This window comes from Monodon monoceros, unplaced genomic scaffold (genome assembly GCF_005190385.1).
Source record: "Monodon monoceros isolate NGI ecotype Baffin Bay Population unplaced genomic scaffold, NGI_Narwhal_1 Super_Scaffold_15, whole genome shotgun sequence".
Classification (NCBI taxonomy): Eukaryota; Metazoa; Chordata; class Mammalia; order Artiodactyla; family Monodontidae; genus Monodon; species Monodon monoceros.
In genome coordinates this window covers 32,894,814-32,910,879 of record NW_021703771.1, presented here as the reverse complement: position 1 = coordinate 32,910,879, position 16,066 = coordinate 32,894,814, and the positions used below count along the sequence as shown (strand labels likewise).

Sequence of the window (16,066 nt, the reverse complement as noted above, 5' to 3'; positions counted from 1 at the left end):
AAGGAGCAGTCATTATCAAATATACCTAAAAACAATATAGCAAACAAACAAAGCATAGCAGTCCATTGAAATATTTTTCAACCATAATCAATAATAGTTTATCTCTGGAATGCAACTATTTTTAATATTTAGAAATTAACACATTCATCAGAAAAATAATTACAACTGGAAAAATTAATAATAATCCATAGATGACCAATGTATTCAATAATAATTAGTGCCCAATCTTGAAAAATAATTAATTGGAAAACTAGGAATAAAAAGTCTTCTTGAGAACACATCTATTATTGTAGCTAATAAAGAAAATACTATCAAAACAAGGAAAACAGGCTCAGAGAGTGAAGTTCTCACCAAATACAAATAAAAATAAAACAGATAAAAGCAATTAAAATTAATAAAGGCAGAGATGCAATTATAGCTCTGCATAACAAGCATGATTAAATATCTAAACTACCAAAGAGAATTACTTGTAAATCTCTTAAATGTAGGAATATTTCTATAAAGCGACTCAAGGGAAACATTCACAAATAAATTATTTTCTTATATTTATATTATAAAAAATATAAAATCACTTTGTCTGAACTCATAAGTAGGGCCCACTAATGTTGTTTTAAAAGATAATCAGATACTCCAGTAAAGATGTTAAAAAAAAAAAAGATAATCAGCAATCTGTCGTCAGAAGCTCTATTTGACGGATATTCTACTGAAATTATGGTATATGGTCTCCTTTGAACTTTAGCTTATACTATCACTGTTTTCATTGTTTTTGCATTGTTTTTTTCCTGAATCTTCATTGAGAATTTTATTGGAAAGTTAAGAAGGAGCATATCTTTTACAGCATTAAAGAGAATAACTCCTATTATGGACATCTAGTGAATACTTTGATTACAGATTTGCAGACAATTCTAATTGTTAGCACTGTACAGCCAATACCAGAATAAATTAAAATGAGTACCAGTACTGAAAGAGCAGATTTAAGATGAAAAATAGAGTGCAAGTTTAAACAGAAAATGAGGCTCTTAATGAAGGGGACTTTTATGTTTTGTTCCTTCAGCTTCTGTTTTTCTTTAGATCTGACTTGGGAACATCATAAGTAGCTTTCCTAAAGTAACAGTTCAGCTCTCGTCGCCTGCTTCACAGCTGTTATATGGACTCCAGACCATCTGCCAACTGAGGAGTCAAGCCTTGGTCAAACATCTCCAAGCAGAATGAACCAATATTCTCATGTCCTAACTTTTAAACAGCTTGCATTTTTTTCCTCTGAAAATGGTTGGTTGTTCTTATGTTTATCCTAAATTGCTTCAAAAATATATAGTATTGTTTATTATTTAAGAAAATTTCATGGAAACATTTATTATGTTGGTAAGAAATAATAGAGAGTTTTAGAGCTTAAGTCTTTTTTTTTTTGGCGGTACGCGGGCCTCTCACTGTTGTGGTCTCTCCCGTTGTGGAGCACAGGCTCCGGACGCGCAGGCTCAGCGGCCATGGCTCACGGGCCCAGCCGCTCCGCGGCACACGGGATCCTCCCGGACCGGGGCACGAACCCGTGTCCCCTGCATTGGCAGGCGGACTCTCAACCACTGCGCCACCTTAAGGAAGCCCCTTAATTCTTAATTCGCCAACTTTTGGTTAATAAGTATGAAAGAAATTGTGAATCTCATAATTGGAAGATGATTAAAAAAGAAAAGCATTTTATATCTATCAGTTTTATACAAAATATGTATTTAAGTGCTAATTTAGTTGATTATGTTTTATAAATTCTTTCAAAATAAATTCAGAAGATTGCTACATTATACATAAATGATTCATTTTAAGGTGCGTGTATTAATTTAAAATGCTATTTTTAAACCTGATGAGATCTAATGAGAATCCAGTATCATTAGTATTTGTAAAGTTTATTGACTACTTGGTTTTATAGCTTCTTATATTACCCAAGGCCTGTAGACAATTTCACTTTTAATAATATCACCACTGGTCTAAACTACATCTTAGTCATTCTAAAATAATCTTGTTATTTTTTTCTTAGCTCAATTAAGGAAATGTCATGAATGTATGTAGTAAACTTTGATCTTAAAAATGGAAAGGGATCATATATTTAAGGGAATTAGTTAACAATAAACTTAACTACTACTATTTCATTACATTTTAATGATTCAGATTACCCTAAATGTAGTTGGAAAAATACATAGAAACCTAACTGCACAGGCCAAAAACAATGTTGCATTCATTTGGAACATGAATTTGTCAGGAAATGACCAATAAGAACAATAAGCAATAGATAAGCATAAATAATAATAACATAGTCGAATGTCATTACTCTATAGACAGGACAGTATTATTCATTTCTTTTTTCAGCCTCTGCCATTCCAACTGTTATGCTTTTACTGCTCTGCTGTAGAGCTGAGAAATCTTTCCATTGTCTGAGCCCTGGTCTTTAAATTTCCTTCTAATCACCATGGCTCTTGGAGTCTGAACTCTGCCATCCCTAATTAACATTCAAGTCAGAAGCCTATGGTGCGCTACAGATTATCACAATTGGAAGTGAGAATACCAGGAGGGCAAAGTGAAAAACCTAGCAGCTACCATCAGAACAACTTAATGTTTTCAACAAGAGGCAATACTAAAGATGACTGGCTTGTTAGGATCAAAAAGTACTGACAGTGAGCTCATATATTGTTCTCTTGCCTAGAAAACAAACCTCATTTTGACATCTCAAGACATTAAAAAGGCACTTTCACATGAACAGTCTGGATAGAAAATGAATAACTATAATAATCTGTGGCTTATGTTTTAAAGAAACAACAAAATAGTGTAGCAGGTGTACAGAGCATGCCTATTAAGGTAGAATATTTTACCTAAATAATTTGTAATAAATTATGTTTATTACTTATTGATACTTTTAGCTTTTTTCAAAATTCAAGGGCATTCTGAGAATATCTACAAAAATTACTTTCTTTCGTTTTGCAAGTCTACTAAGCAAAGGCATGTACATGTGTACATGTACACATGTACATCCCTTTAATACACTACTTAGCTGCTGCAAACTGTGTTTACCTCCTTTCAGAGAATAACTTCAGAGAATGTACATAATGTACAAAAAAATCTAAGTCCTTATTGGCCCTAATTATCACTCTAAGAAGAGTTTTTGTTTTCACTCTATACCTATAGAAAATCTGCTGGGATTTGGGAAACTGAGAAGAATGTCTTTCTCCCTAAAATGGAGTATTTAATTACCTGAAATTGTAGTGAATCCTATAGAAATAATGACTGCATAATAGGTTGAAATTAGCTTTCAAGAAAAAAGGGGTAGAATTCTGCTAGTTGTGCTCGTTCACCAACATTTCAGGAAAGATACTTACTGATGTCAGAGCAATAAGGGTTTAAAGGACAGTTTGGCTTAACGATTATCATTCATATTTTAGTAAAAACTGGTATGCTATTTAATTCCTCCACTTGACTGAATTATCAGTTTAGATTGGAGACACTGGTTATTACTGTCTTTCTTCTGGTATTTGTATTTTGGCCATTAAATATTTCATTAGCTTAATTCCCAAGTGAAAGAAGAGGGAAAAAAATAAAAGCTGAACCTCCAATCAATCAAATGTGCCATTTCACTGCTTTTCCAGTAAAAGGTTTGATGGGAAGAGAGACTGTACCTATTAGCTAATCTCCAAACTGCATTTCATTTCTGAATCTAATTTATTATCCCCTTACATGGATAATCAAGATCTGACTAAACAAAATTATTGCCAACATCTCCATTCAGATACGACTAAATAGAACTCATTATCCCCCCTCCCAACATCTTTATCATGCTCTGTGGCAACGCTAATGCCCTGCCTCTTAGGCTTTTAACCTTGAAGTCCTCGTCCACCTTTCTCAGTTGTTTTTGCCCCACATGTAATTCATTCCCAAGAAATCTCATACACGATTGTTCAATGTTGCCATGTCTTTCCTCTTGCCTCTGGGTAAATGTCTCTTAAATCAGACTCTGTAAAGCCTCCATTCAGTAGTACCCAAGAACAAACCATACCTCCCTGTTCAAAATGTTACTTGACTCACTTCTTTGTTAAACTCTCTAAGAACAATCCATTATTTCTTTCTTTTTGGTATCTGAATTATGAAATTTAAAGAGACTGGGGTATCCACTCTGGCTTGAGTGAATAGAAAAGCACTGGAGTTGTAAAGCAGAGACTAGCACACCATTGTGAAGCAATTATACTCCAATAAAGATGTTAAAAAAAAGAAAAGCACTGTAACCATAAACAGAGCTTAGAAATATAGGAGAAACAGATATTTTAAGGTCGGAATTGTAGAAGGAGGTTTGAATCATGTTGAGTTTGATCCTCGACATGCAGGTAGATATATGTCCTATGAGCAGCTGCAAATTTACATCTGAGTCTCAGATCAAGGGCATAGTTAAAATTTAGATTACACAATTTTACACGGTACTATTGTGATTACATCTTTGAAAATGAGAAAGCTAAAGCAAAATTATCTCATTTCCATGTAGTTTGCTGTGGTTAAGCTGAACCAAAAATTCATATTTCTCCAGTCATTCTTCTAGAACTTAAAATATATTGCTAATAATAAAATAATTTTCAAAAAATTATGGTGTTGACAATAGTGTTGGCAATGAAAAAGAATATAACAACAAAATGAAAATACTTAAGGGTCTTTATTATGGTAGCATTTTAAAATTAGATTTAATAAAGAAGGAGGAAGGAAGCAGGTGTGTGTGTGTATGTGTGTGTGTGATTATGTGGTAAAAAATGAGGTTCTGGTCACTTACAGAGCCTCTAAAGATTGGGACCCTAAGGTTTAAAAAATTATGCCTAATTTCACATTAAAACCAACAGCTTTCTTTCTCTATGATACCACCGCCAATAGTTTTATGTTGATCTAGCTAATCTGGAGGTCTAGGAGAATATGAGAATTTATTTGAATTAAAACACATCAAGCTATTAGAGCCAGAATGAAAAGAAGAAATGCAGGGCAAGCGTGATCCCTGAAACAGGAGGAAAAAATATGGTGAGAAAAGGTCTGGTTGCCTTTGAATAAGCTGGCTGCAGGGATGGGGTACGAGCAGCCTGAGTTTGAATGAGGCACCCATTTCACATTAACATGTATAAGTACTACTTATACACGTATACCTACTGTATCTTCCTTAAATTATTTTGATATTACTAGCTCCACAACACATGTTTAAAATTGCTTAGAAATTGTATAGTGATCGATAAGAATGAAAACCCTTTTTTCTTTGTGAAGCTGCATTATTTGGGTTTCCAAGCCCGAATGCTAGTTAAGAACTATGTGCTTGACTGTTGCTCTGTGACAATGGAAAAAGAAGAATCAGAGGGAAAACTCTATTGCAGGGACAGATTTGAAGGCCTAGAAATCTTTTTTTTCAACATCTTTATTGGAGTATAATTGCTTTACAATGGTGTGTTAGTTTCTGCTTTATAACAAAGTGAATCAGCTATATGTATACATATGTTCCCATATCTCTTCCCTCTTGTGTCTCCCTCCCTCCCACCCTCCCTATCCCACCCCTCCAGGTGGTCACAAAGCACAGAGCTGATCTCCCTGTGCTATGCGGCTGCTTCCCACTAGCTATCTATTTTACGTTTGGTAGTGTATATATGTCCATGCCTCTCTCCCGCTTTGTCCCAGCTTACCCTTCTCCCTCCCCATATCCTCTGCTTTTGTTGATATTATGCAAGAAGTTGCAGAACCATTTAGGGGACGATTTGGTCACTTCTCTCTTTTGTACTGTAATTCCTTCCACTGTCCTTGGGAGTTTGCTCCCAGATAAGCCTCCTGTATCTGTGGGCTGCAACAATAAAGCTTAACAAGCCTAAGCAAGTAAACTAAGTACTGAGATACACGACCTTCCAGGAAGTGCTAAGAAAATAAAAACTAAGACTAAGTTGCAGATGCAAGCACATTTGTTCAATTCATTGAGCAACCGGGAGGAAAGAACCTCCTTAAGAGTAAGTGACTTTTCTGAAACAGTCACCAAATTTATAGTCATTTGCATGCTAAAGTGCTACTAGTTGTTAAGGGAAAGAACATGTACAGTAGCATTTAGTGCTAGTAATCTTTTGATGGACAAAAATCAATTATTATACAGGAGCTGCACAGTGGGGAACACTCAACGTATTTAGACAGGCCTGAAAAAATCTATTGAAAACCAAGAACACAGAGGGAAAATAGGCATTCCTTCTATGAACTTAAATAAATATTCAGCCACCTGATACTGCCCCTAGCTAGTGTACCCATAGTAGTAAGGACAACGGGATGAGGCTAATAAACTGAAAATAGAGCACACATTGTTCTCAAAAGCTCTCTACGTCTCATTCAGAAAGAGTATTCTTGTTATTATTTTTGGTGATTAGAAATTTATATTTTAACAATTGTTATGCAATAAACGAAATCATCATATATGAAAACACGATTCTAAGGTTGATATCTGTAACTCCAATAATAATGATAAACACAAGAAGCAAGGGAATTTTAACCACTGAATCTGAAATGCAAAAGCCAGAGTGGTAATATGAGGAATATGAAAGAGAGGGCATGAGTAGGCTGCAGTTTTAGGTCTAGACCTGCAGGTGAGGCTACATAATTTCCAAATTGTATGACATCATTTAAGTCAAAACTAACAAAATAAATATTTAAAAAATTGTTTAGAGCTTTCTAAAATCAACTCATTCCATGATATGACTACTGATATGTACTACGCCCATACAATGTATTGGACGTAGGTTATATTGTTGAAGAGGAGCAAAAAACATTAGTAAACAAGATGCTTAATCTCAATTCTAAAGAGAAAAAGTGAGATAGGCCCCGTTACTCTTTTGATTGCCCAGAAATATCTGCGATTATGGTTTAAAGAAGCTGAAAGAAAACTGAGCGCTAAATTAGGAGAGGGGAGAAACAAGAGGCCCGAGGCATCCAAGCAAGAGTAGCCTAAATCTTGGCCCCTGAGGAAATGTCTAGATGTCTGGGGACACACCTGTGACGGCATCACAGTGCTCTAGCATATGTGGGATTTCTGGATGAGAAGCACTGCTTTAGGTGAACAATTTTCAATCAAGATGCTATTCTGGTCATAAACTATAGTTGTTAGACTTTTCCATCCTGGGCCACTAGAGACTTCATTTTACAGTATTGGTTGCTCAAGTTGGACACACAGATTGGTTGAAAGCCCACTTCTCTACTTTCTAGCTCTGTGACCATGAGCAGGTTACTTAGGCAATCTGCATACCAGCTTTCCCACCTGTAAAAGAGTATGGGTAATGGTATCTACCTCAAAAGGTTATTATGACAATTAAGTGAGTAAATCTATGAGTAATGCTTTGAACAATGTCTAGCACATAGAGACATACCAAAAATGTGTATTATTTTTTTTAATGAACCATATTCATATATCCTTATTTAGTGAAGCTGAGAAGCAGATAAAAGCACCAGGCTCAGTTATCGTGGTCTTCTTTCAATTTTGCAAATTTTTCAAGATCTTTCCTGCTTTAGGGCCCTTGCATATGCTGTTCTCTCTGCTGAGAGTATTCCTTCCCCCTCTCTTAACCTTGATAATTTCTTCTCAAACTTCAACTCTCTATCCTTCGGCAGTGAGACCTAACCTGGCCCATCCTTCCACTCCTGATCCCTGGTGTAACTCTGGATCATTCTGTAAAAGGCATCACACACTTTATCTTTCTCTTATATCTTAATCACAAGGTGTGGTGTGTGGTACGTGTGTCTGTGTGTGTGTGTGTGTGTGTGTGCGTGTGTGCGTGTGTGTAGTTTTCCTTATGAATCCTACCATTTTCTAAGCTCCATAAAGGCAGAGACCGTGTCTATTTTCTCCATCAAATATAGTGGTTTCGGGCTTCCCTGGTGGCACAGTGGTTGAGAGTCCGCCTGCCGATGCGGGGGACACGGGTTCGTGCCCCGGTCCAGGAAGATCCCACATGCCACGGAGCGGCTGGGCCCGTGAGCCATGGCCGCTGAGCCTGTGCGTCCGGAGCCTGTGCTCCGCAACGGGAGAGGCCACAGCAGTGAGAGGCCCGCGTACCGCAAACAAAACAAAACAAAAAATATATATATAGTGGTTATCACAAAGCCTGATATATCATCATCACTAAGTACCTATTCGTTAAATACAAAAAGAATGAATTAAAAAAATAAATAAAATTCAAGAGAAATGGAGCTGATTATGATAAGCACACTGATGATGCCAAACTCTAGAAAACCTCACTGGCTCTTTTTAAGACACATAATAAAAATGTCAAACAAGAAGCATTAAGTGAACTTCTCTCTGTGGAGATATCATTATTCACAACATGGGCAGAATCTCCTCTGAGATTTTCCAAGAGAGAAAAGGACAAAATAATCATAACATAAATCAAATGATCATACTTCCTTATAAAATATAAATTAAGTATCTATAAATTATATCAAGCTGGCTTATATAAATAACGTAAATAATCTCTTCAAATTTTTTCCTGATTGTGGATACGCTGTGATCAGAATATTCAGAAAAAGAAGTTTTTCAACTAAGTGATATAAAAACAAATAACGTACCTTTCTTTTTAACAAAAATCACAACCTCTTTGAAACTAATACAGTGACATAGTCTAAAATATAAGTAACCTATTCATTAAAATGTAAGCTTAGAGTATGTTCCAGAGTTGATCTTACATCTTGGTTATATGGAGCAATGATCTGAGGAATAGTTCTCAATCATCATTACAGGTCAGAATTACCTGTGGAACTTAAAAAAATGAATATGTCCTACAGTTAAAGGTAGCAATAATTTTTTAAAAGCTTTATGCCTGGCTCTGATATGAAGCTAAGATTAAATACCACTTGTTTATGAATAGATATAAAATTGTTTATTATTGAGAAAGATATTTGGATACTTTTTATAAAATAACTCTGAGTAATTAAGCAATACTGAGAAATCGTATGGGTAGTCTTAATCACCTGCTTTGTCTGGACAAGAAGTTTGCAATAACCTGCACACTTAAAAAATATTTAAATACAGCCATTTAAAAGTTGCTTACCCCCCTAATTTTCTGCTTAATTAAATATTGTTTATTTTATTTTATTTGACAAATATTTATTGAGTGCCTCCTATGCCCAAGTCACTCTTCTCTGACACTAAGAGATCTAAAAAGTGTAAAATTTGATTATTGGCCTTGTACAGATCCATGCCAAATAGAGACCCAGATATATACAAAATTTCTAAAATAAAAAAATGCATGGTGAGTGCTATGATAGAGTATTATGATACATGAAATGTATACTCCTCTGCCCACCCCAAACATACGCAACTAAATGAAAAGATCAAAGAGTTTCACAGAGAGCACGTCATCTGAGATGGGTCTGGAAGGATAAAAATTTTTCACAGGGGACCATAAAGAAGTGAGCAAAGATTTGGAGCCATAAAATAAGTGATGCATTTAAGAGTTTGGCTGGATCAGGAAGAAAATAGAAAGGAGAATGGGGGCTGGTTGCTGAAGGCGACAGATGTCCCTTGCCCAGCACTCTTTACTCTGTGAGCATTGTAGAGGCACATGTGGTGTAAAAACAGGAGGCTTAGTCAGATCCTAATTCTCCAAGGATTGGTCGGTGATGTTTGGAGGAATATTGCACACATGAAATAACATAGTATTCATTCTAAATAATATAAACTACTGACAAGTTCTATATTTCAGAAATGGAGAGAACCATATTGCAAACAAAGGGAACGGGGCTAACACAATCACAGTAATAGGCTAACTGATTACCCCAGTTCAGTTAAAATGCAGGATTCCTGAAGGGAATAATGGGAAATGACAACAGAAAGGTGGGAGAAGGCAAGACTGTAGAAAGTTCTGAATGTCAGGATCAAAACTTGGGGGCCTTTTTAATGGTCAATATGGATTCACTAAAGACTTGTAAGCAGAGAAGCAGGAAACGACAGAGTTAGATCTTCACAGTGGAGAGTGAAGTGCATTGCAATGGGAGAAGGTTGTCAGCAGGAAGGATAGGTACATAGTTACTGTAATTGTCCCAGCAGCAGGTTATGAGATCCAGGATATACTGGCAGATAAAGGATATATTAGTGCCCTGTGAGGACATTCCATCTGAGGACCAGGGCTGGTGGATTGGTGGGTTTGGGAGTTATCTTTGAAAAGAGAAGGAGATATAAAATTAAGTTAAAGGGACCAGCAAAGTTTGGATATGATGAAGCAAGTATTTACTGAGGTTCTTAGCAAGGGAGTAATTAAAAATCCTCATGAACTTCCATCACTGTCATTTCATGATTACAAGGTTTGCTTCATTATCAAGAGTCTTTAACACAAGGCGTTTTGTTTTGACATGCCTAGAAATCTGACATCCTTTGTTGTTACTATAAGGACAAGATTATGAATTCTTCCTGGCTTGATTTGCCACCATAAATCAAATTTAGAAATTATATAAATGCTAAAATTGTGTGGAGGTTTGCTCTGGACAATAATCTTACATTCCTATTGATTACCTGGGGAATCTTAAGAACTAGTATTGATAAATTTATTCTGTAGGTAAAAGTACTCGCTAATTCATCAGCCCCTTGCTTGTCCTAAATTTAAGATTCCCATTTGCAAATGGCATGGTAGGCATACGTAAACATTACTGTGTGATCTAATTAAAATATATAATTATAAGAGAGGTAAAAATATCCAGCTTATCAGTATTAATTTAATTCTATTGGTGATGAAAATATTTCTGGCTTAAAACAGCACTTGTCATTTGACTTCATTATGGAGATTAGTAAAGTAAAAGTGAATTTGCCATGATGAAAACAATTAAATTGAAATCAAGGTTAAAATATAATTATAATAGAAAAAGTCCTGAAAAATAAATGGTATGCCCTCTGAAATATACCTGCAGGAGATGAAAGCAGAAGCAAAGTTCACATGCAGCTCCTCACATAAGTATATTTATACAGCTGCATGTCAGTGTACTTTTCAAATCTTAACATTGACAATTTTTCAATAGCAACTAATTTTGTAGAAACATAAAGATTTCCAGTAATATATGAAGCTGTATTATTAATCAACGTAAGCAGCCCAAACTTTAATATAATTTATATCATTAAAAGCTAACAAAATAAAACTGTGACTAAATTAACATTGACTCATCTGTTATACAGTAATTGCTAAATAACTGTAAAATATATTACATTCTGTTCATTACTACTCCAATTATAATGTCCTTTTCTATCCATTTCCATGTTTACCTACATTTATCTAAAAAGAATGGAAAAACACTTACCAAAATGGTGGTAACGATCAAAGAACGATTGGATAAGGAATCTGTGATGTTGGCTGGCTTTCCCTTTTGACTTTCTGTCATATTCAGGCCACTGGCTGGATCCCAAGTTCCAATCTATAAAATAGCATATGTACTTTGTAAATCGTCCATCAGGCACCTGGGAGAGAGCACTGAAGAGAAAGTTAAGACTGCTAACACATATTATTCACATCTGCTGCATTACCTGCTGTTGTTGAAGTAAAGGCTGCTTGTTTTAAGCATGATTCACTGCTTTGTGAAGTGTGTCCAGTGAAGTGTGACATTAAAGAACAAAATGATCCATTGCACTTCCACAGTCAGTGTGAGGAGCTTAATTTTCCATTCACACTTTCATTCACCAAGATAAACTACTGCTGATGATACCTTGATAGCTGGCTGGAAGCTCATTAATAGCACATATTTTTGACAGTAATGGATCTGTCTTATCCTCTCATTACAATGATAACATGCCATATTATATGGACAAAGCTAAAAGACAGAGCAAAACCTGGAGATCCAGGGTAAATTAATAGGTAAAAGCAGGCTTAAAGGAGGCATTAATTCGTATTCACAAAACCCCCAGTAGGGCAAAATCATACCCCAAATTACCTGCAGAGCATTTAAAAATACACATTTGCAGCTTTAAGATACTCCAAGGAAAGGAGATTACAGCATAATTTCATCTGGATAACCCATTCTAATACTTCCACTTGTATTCTATTCAATATGTACTTTAATTTAACTAATATCCTCTGATAGATTAGGCCATATACTCTCTGTGTTCAGACATTTTATACTCACTGAACACAGTCTATAGGATGACATAGAGCTACCTCTGGAGAGATACATATAAGCATAAGATGCCACTAAATACATAGATTGGGTGGTTTACATACATGCACCTGCACCATTGCATGTCATGTAACAACGGTGACCAGTAAAGGAAAACAGAAACAAAAGGAGACGCAGAGTCAGTATTTCTTAGTCAGCATTACTTTTCCTCACCCTCTCAAACCTGGGAGTCATCAGTAGTGAAATCTGTCTTACGTATGCCCCTAGCCAATTACCCAACTTGTTTTCCTCAAATGAAGCTATAAATTATCAATTTCTTTTTAAAGTAAAGGTTTGTACATACAGATCTTCCTCAACTTATGGATGAACCCATCATAAGTTGAAAACATTGTTAAATCAGAAATGCATTTAGTACACCAACCTACCAAACATCATAGATTAGCCCAGCCTACTTTAAACGCGCTCAAAACACTTACATTAGTCTACAGTTGTAGTCAAAATCATCTAACACAAAGCCTATTTTATAATAAAATGTTGACTATCTCATGTAACTTATAGAATACTATACTGAACTATAATGAAAAACATGCTGGTTATATGTACAAACAGGATGGTTGTAAGTGTATTAGTTGTTTACCCTGGTGATGGAGTGGCTGACTGGGAGTTGGGGCTCACTGCACTGCCAGCATCACAAGAAATTATCGTAGTACATATCACTTGCTCAGAAAAAAAAGATCAGAATTCAAAATACAGTCTCTACTGAATATGTATCATTTTTGCACCATCACCATTGTAAAGTTGAAAAATCATAAGTTGGGAACTGTTTGTAAATTAAATTATCTTTAACGTGACATTGATTTAGCAGGTAACATTTACTCTGGTCTACCTAAATACGCTAACAAGGGTCTCATCAGCATAAATCCAAATTAAATGTTATGATCTTTTTATTTTCTTTATATTTTATCATACATACTCTTTTTGATCTCTTCATTTGCATAGCTTTCTTAGTAACTTTAAGATATCTATCTCCGTTTAATTGGAGAAGCACAAAAGTAGAAATGTTAATAACTTCTGTTCTTCATAAGAATAGATATGTCATTCTAATAGTTGTACATAAAAGTAAATCTCAGTGTTCTTTTTCAAGAACTTATTTGACTATACTAGGAATTCAATATAAATGTTTCTAGTGATGTTTAAAAAAGAACCTCTTGACATATTTTCTCATATTTACTTAATTTTCCTCTTACCGTGAAAAACTATATATTCCTAATGTTTGTGTCAGTAAAGAAAAAAAGTCAAATAATACAGTAAGGGAAAAAAAAGAAAAAAAATCTTGATTCAGCATTCTTTCCAAATTAAATTACCTACTGATCTTTTAAATTACTTTAGACTGAGACTACCATGATGTCATAAAGACAGAGACTAATTATAATTTAGGGTCAATAATGGAAAGTTTTCAAGGGCCGGACAGGTAGCATCAATGTGTGACGTGAAAGGGCATAAGCCAGTAGTAAGAATTTCCAGGCTAGGGAGTGAAGTTTTTAAATCTCACAAAAATCTCAAGGCAGAAGAGCAAGAGGGGCCACAATCCCAACCCGCTCTGCTGTGTGCCTTGGGCTGCATGTTCCCAGAGCAGGTACTTTTTTCAAGTTCCCAGCAAGGCATCACCAGAGTTAGAAGAGGCCCTGCTGGGGACCTGGGTGGAGGACAGAAGGGATGTCAAACCTAGAATGCCTACCTGACCTGCTTAAATTGTTTCAATTTCAAAATCATTTAAAAATATATATATATATACTCTGTTGGCTAAACAAGACATCTGCAGATTTTATTTTGCAGTCACTGCCATTTTTCTGCCCCTGATCTATAATTAATACCTATTACGCATTTGTCCTTTAGATTTTATATCCCTTTTTTTCACTATTGGTTAAAGTTAGATTTCTTTCAGACATGTAATTCTACCAGCCAAAGCACTGGCAAACATCATTTGCCCACGGTCATCTGCCAAATGACACCCTCAAGCTTGACCAGTAAGTTTTTCAACTTTCTAATCAAATCACTAATACAAAATATTGCCCATTTCACTTACATCATCCTCCATGATTACTTTTATAAAAAATAATTTAGCTCAATGTTCATTCTTCTAAACATACTTATCTAGTTTCATCCTCTGTCAGTTGCTTTTCTAGTACTATTGGGATGAAAGGGTTCTGGCTCATGAATCCATAATTACCTATAATCACAAATATTAGGTATCCCTTTTTATAAATCTCAGGTTTCTGAGCAGAATATTATGAAGTTTCAGAAATTTCAATGGCATAACATTTTAAATCAAATAAAATTTTGTATGATTCCCAGATTTTAAATCTATTAGGACTGCATAATTCAAAATTTTGTACTGATTGAAGAACTTTTCATCAGTGGGGTTTATTGTTTTGTTTTGTTTTAATCACGAGAGCCATTGATTGAGTTAAGACAATCTTTTTTCTTTTAATCTATGTTTAGAACCATGATTTTTTTCATTATATGATTTAATCAAGTCATTTATTTTTTCTCAGTTCCAAAATTTAATAAAGTACTCTTGATCTCACAGAGGTATTTTAGATAGAGTGAGTCTATATCTTGGCTGACTTGGATACTTCAAGTTTATGGTTATCTTCTTGGTGTAAATACTAATAGCAACCCTCTTGTACAATTAAAAATGTCATGGTTTGGATACTAAATCATAAGGTCACTTTAATTATAAGCATCAAGTTAGAGAAGTAATTTGAAAGTACTTCAAAAACCACAAAGAACTATAGAAAATTATGGTATTATTCATTTTTCTTATTTTATATTCTGGTTCTGAATATAAATTTGCTCTTCTTCATAAAAGGAATGCATATTTATTGTTGTCAAATTATAAAACACAAAAAAATATAAACGAGAACATCAATTTAAACTTTGAACCTACATACATACCCATGTCAATCATAGCTAATAAAACTTAGCGTATTTCCTTCAAGTCTTTCATCTTTACATGTATGTTCCTTGCAAAATTTCCATCATAGCCTTGTAGTTAATGGCCCAGACTCTGAAGGGGGTGTCAGACTACCTGAATCCCATTACATCTCCACCACTTTCCACCAGGGGACTGGGGCACATTACTTCTCTGTGCCACAATTTCCTCATCTATAAATGGGGGAATAACATTATCTACCTCACAGAGCTGTTGTGGGGATTAAATGAAAAAGAAGTCAATGCAAGGTGTTTATAAGTGTGCTACAAGTATTATATAAATTATTAAATACATCCTGTTTCTATACTATTTTGAGCATTTTCTTCTGGCATTAAAATTAATCAAATTCATAATTTGAATGATTGTATAATATGAACATCATATAAACATATCACAATTTAACTATCATTGTTAAAAACAAGGCTTTAGTAAACAGAGTTATTTACAAATATTTGCCCATGTCTTTTATTATTTTAAAAACAAATTCCTAGAATTGGAATTACTGAGCCCAAATAATATGAATTATTAGGATTATTAGTACATGTTGTCATATAACTTTCCAAAACTGTTGTTGTGCTTGTTATCATCCCCCTGACGGTTCATGGTATAATACAACTTCCTAACAATTCATCTTCTACTTTTAATAGTTTGACTTACATAATTGAATGATACTATAATGGTTTATGACTGTTGCCTTTATTTCTAGATAGTATGTTTTATCACATAAAAATAACTTTTTATTCTAAGTAATTCTTTTCACCTAAATTTCCAGGACCTAGTATTAATCATGCTTACCTTATTTGTATATTTGCATTTGCTGATAAATAATTATCTCTAATTATACTTTCAACATACTTCTCATTCTATGGGTTTCTTTATAAGCAGCTCATCATGAATGTTTTTAATGTCCTATCTTTTTTCTCCCTGGATCTTATTTTTAACCTTGTTCCTTTGATA

General features: G+C 34.7%; 1 protein-coding gene across 5 annotated transcripts in view; it reads right to left on the bottom strand.

Moving 5' to 3' along the window:
- GRIK2 (glutamate ionotropic receptor kainate type subunit 2) overlaps positions 1-16,066 on the bottom strand; it is a 630,583-nt gene that overhangs the window by 205,068 nt on the left and 409,449 nt on the right. For all 5 annotated transcript variants that reach the window (XM_029223762.1, XM_029223766.1, XM_029223765.1 and 2 more), the window contains exon 9: positions 11,305-11,418. In XM_029223762.1, the coding sequence (XP_029079595.1) occupies positions 11,305-11,418 (114 nt within the window). The remainder of the gene's footprint in view (positions 1-11,304; positions 11,419-16,066) is intronic.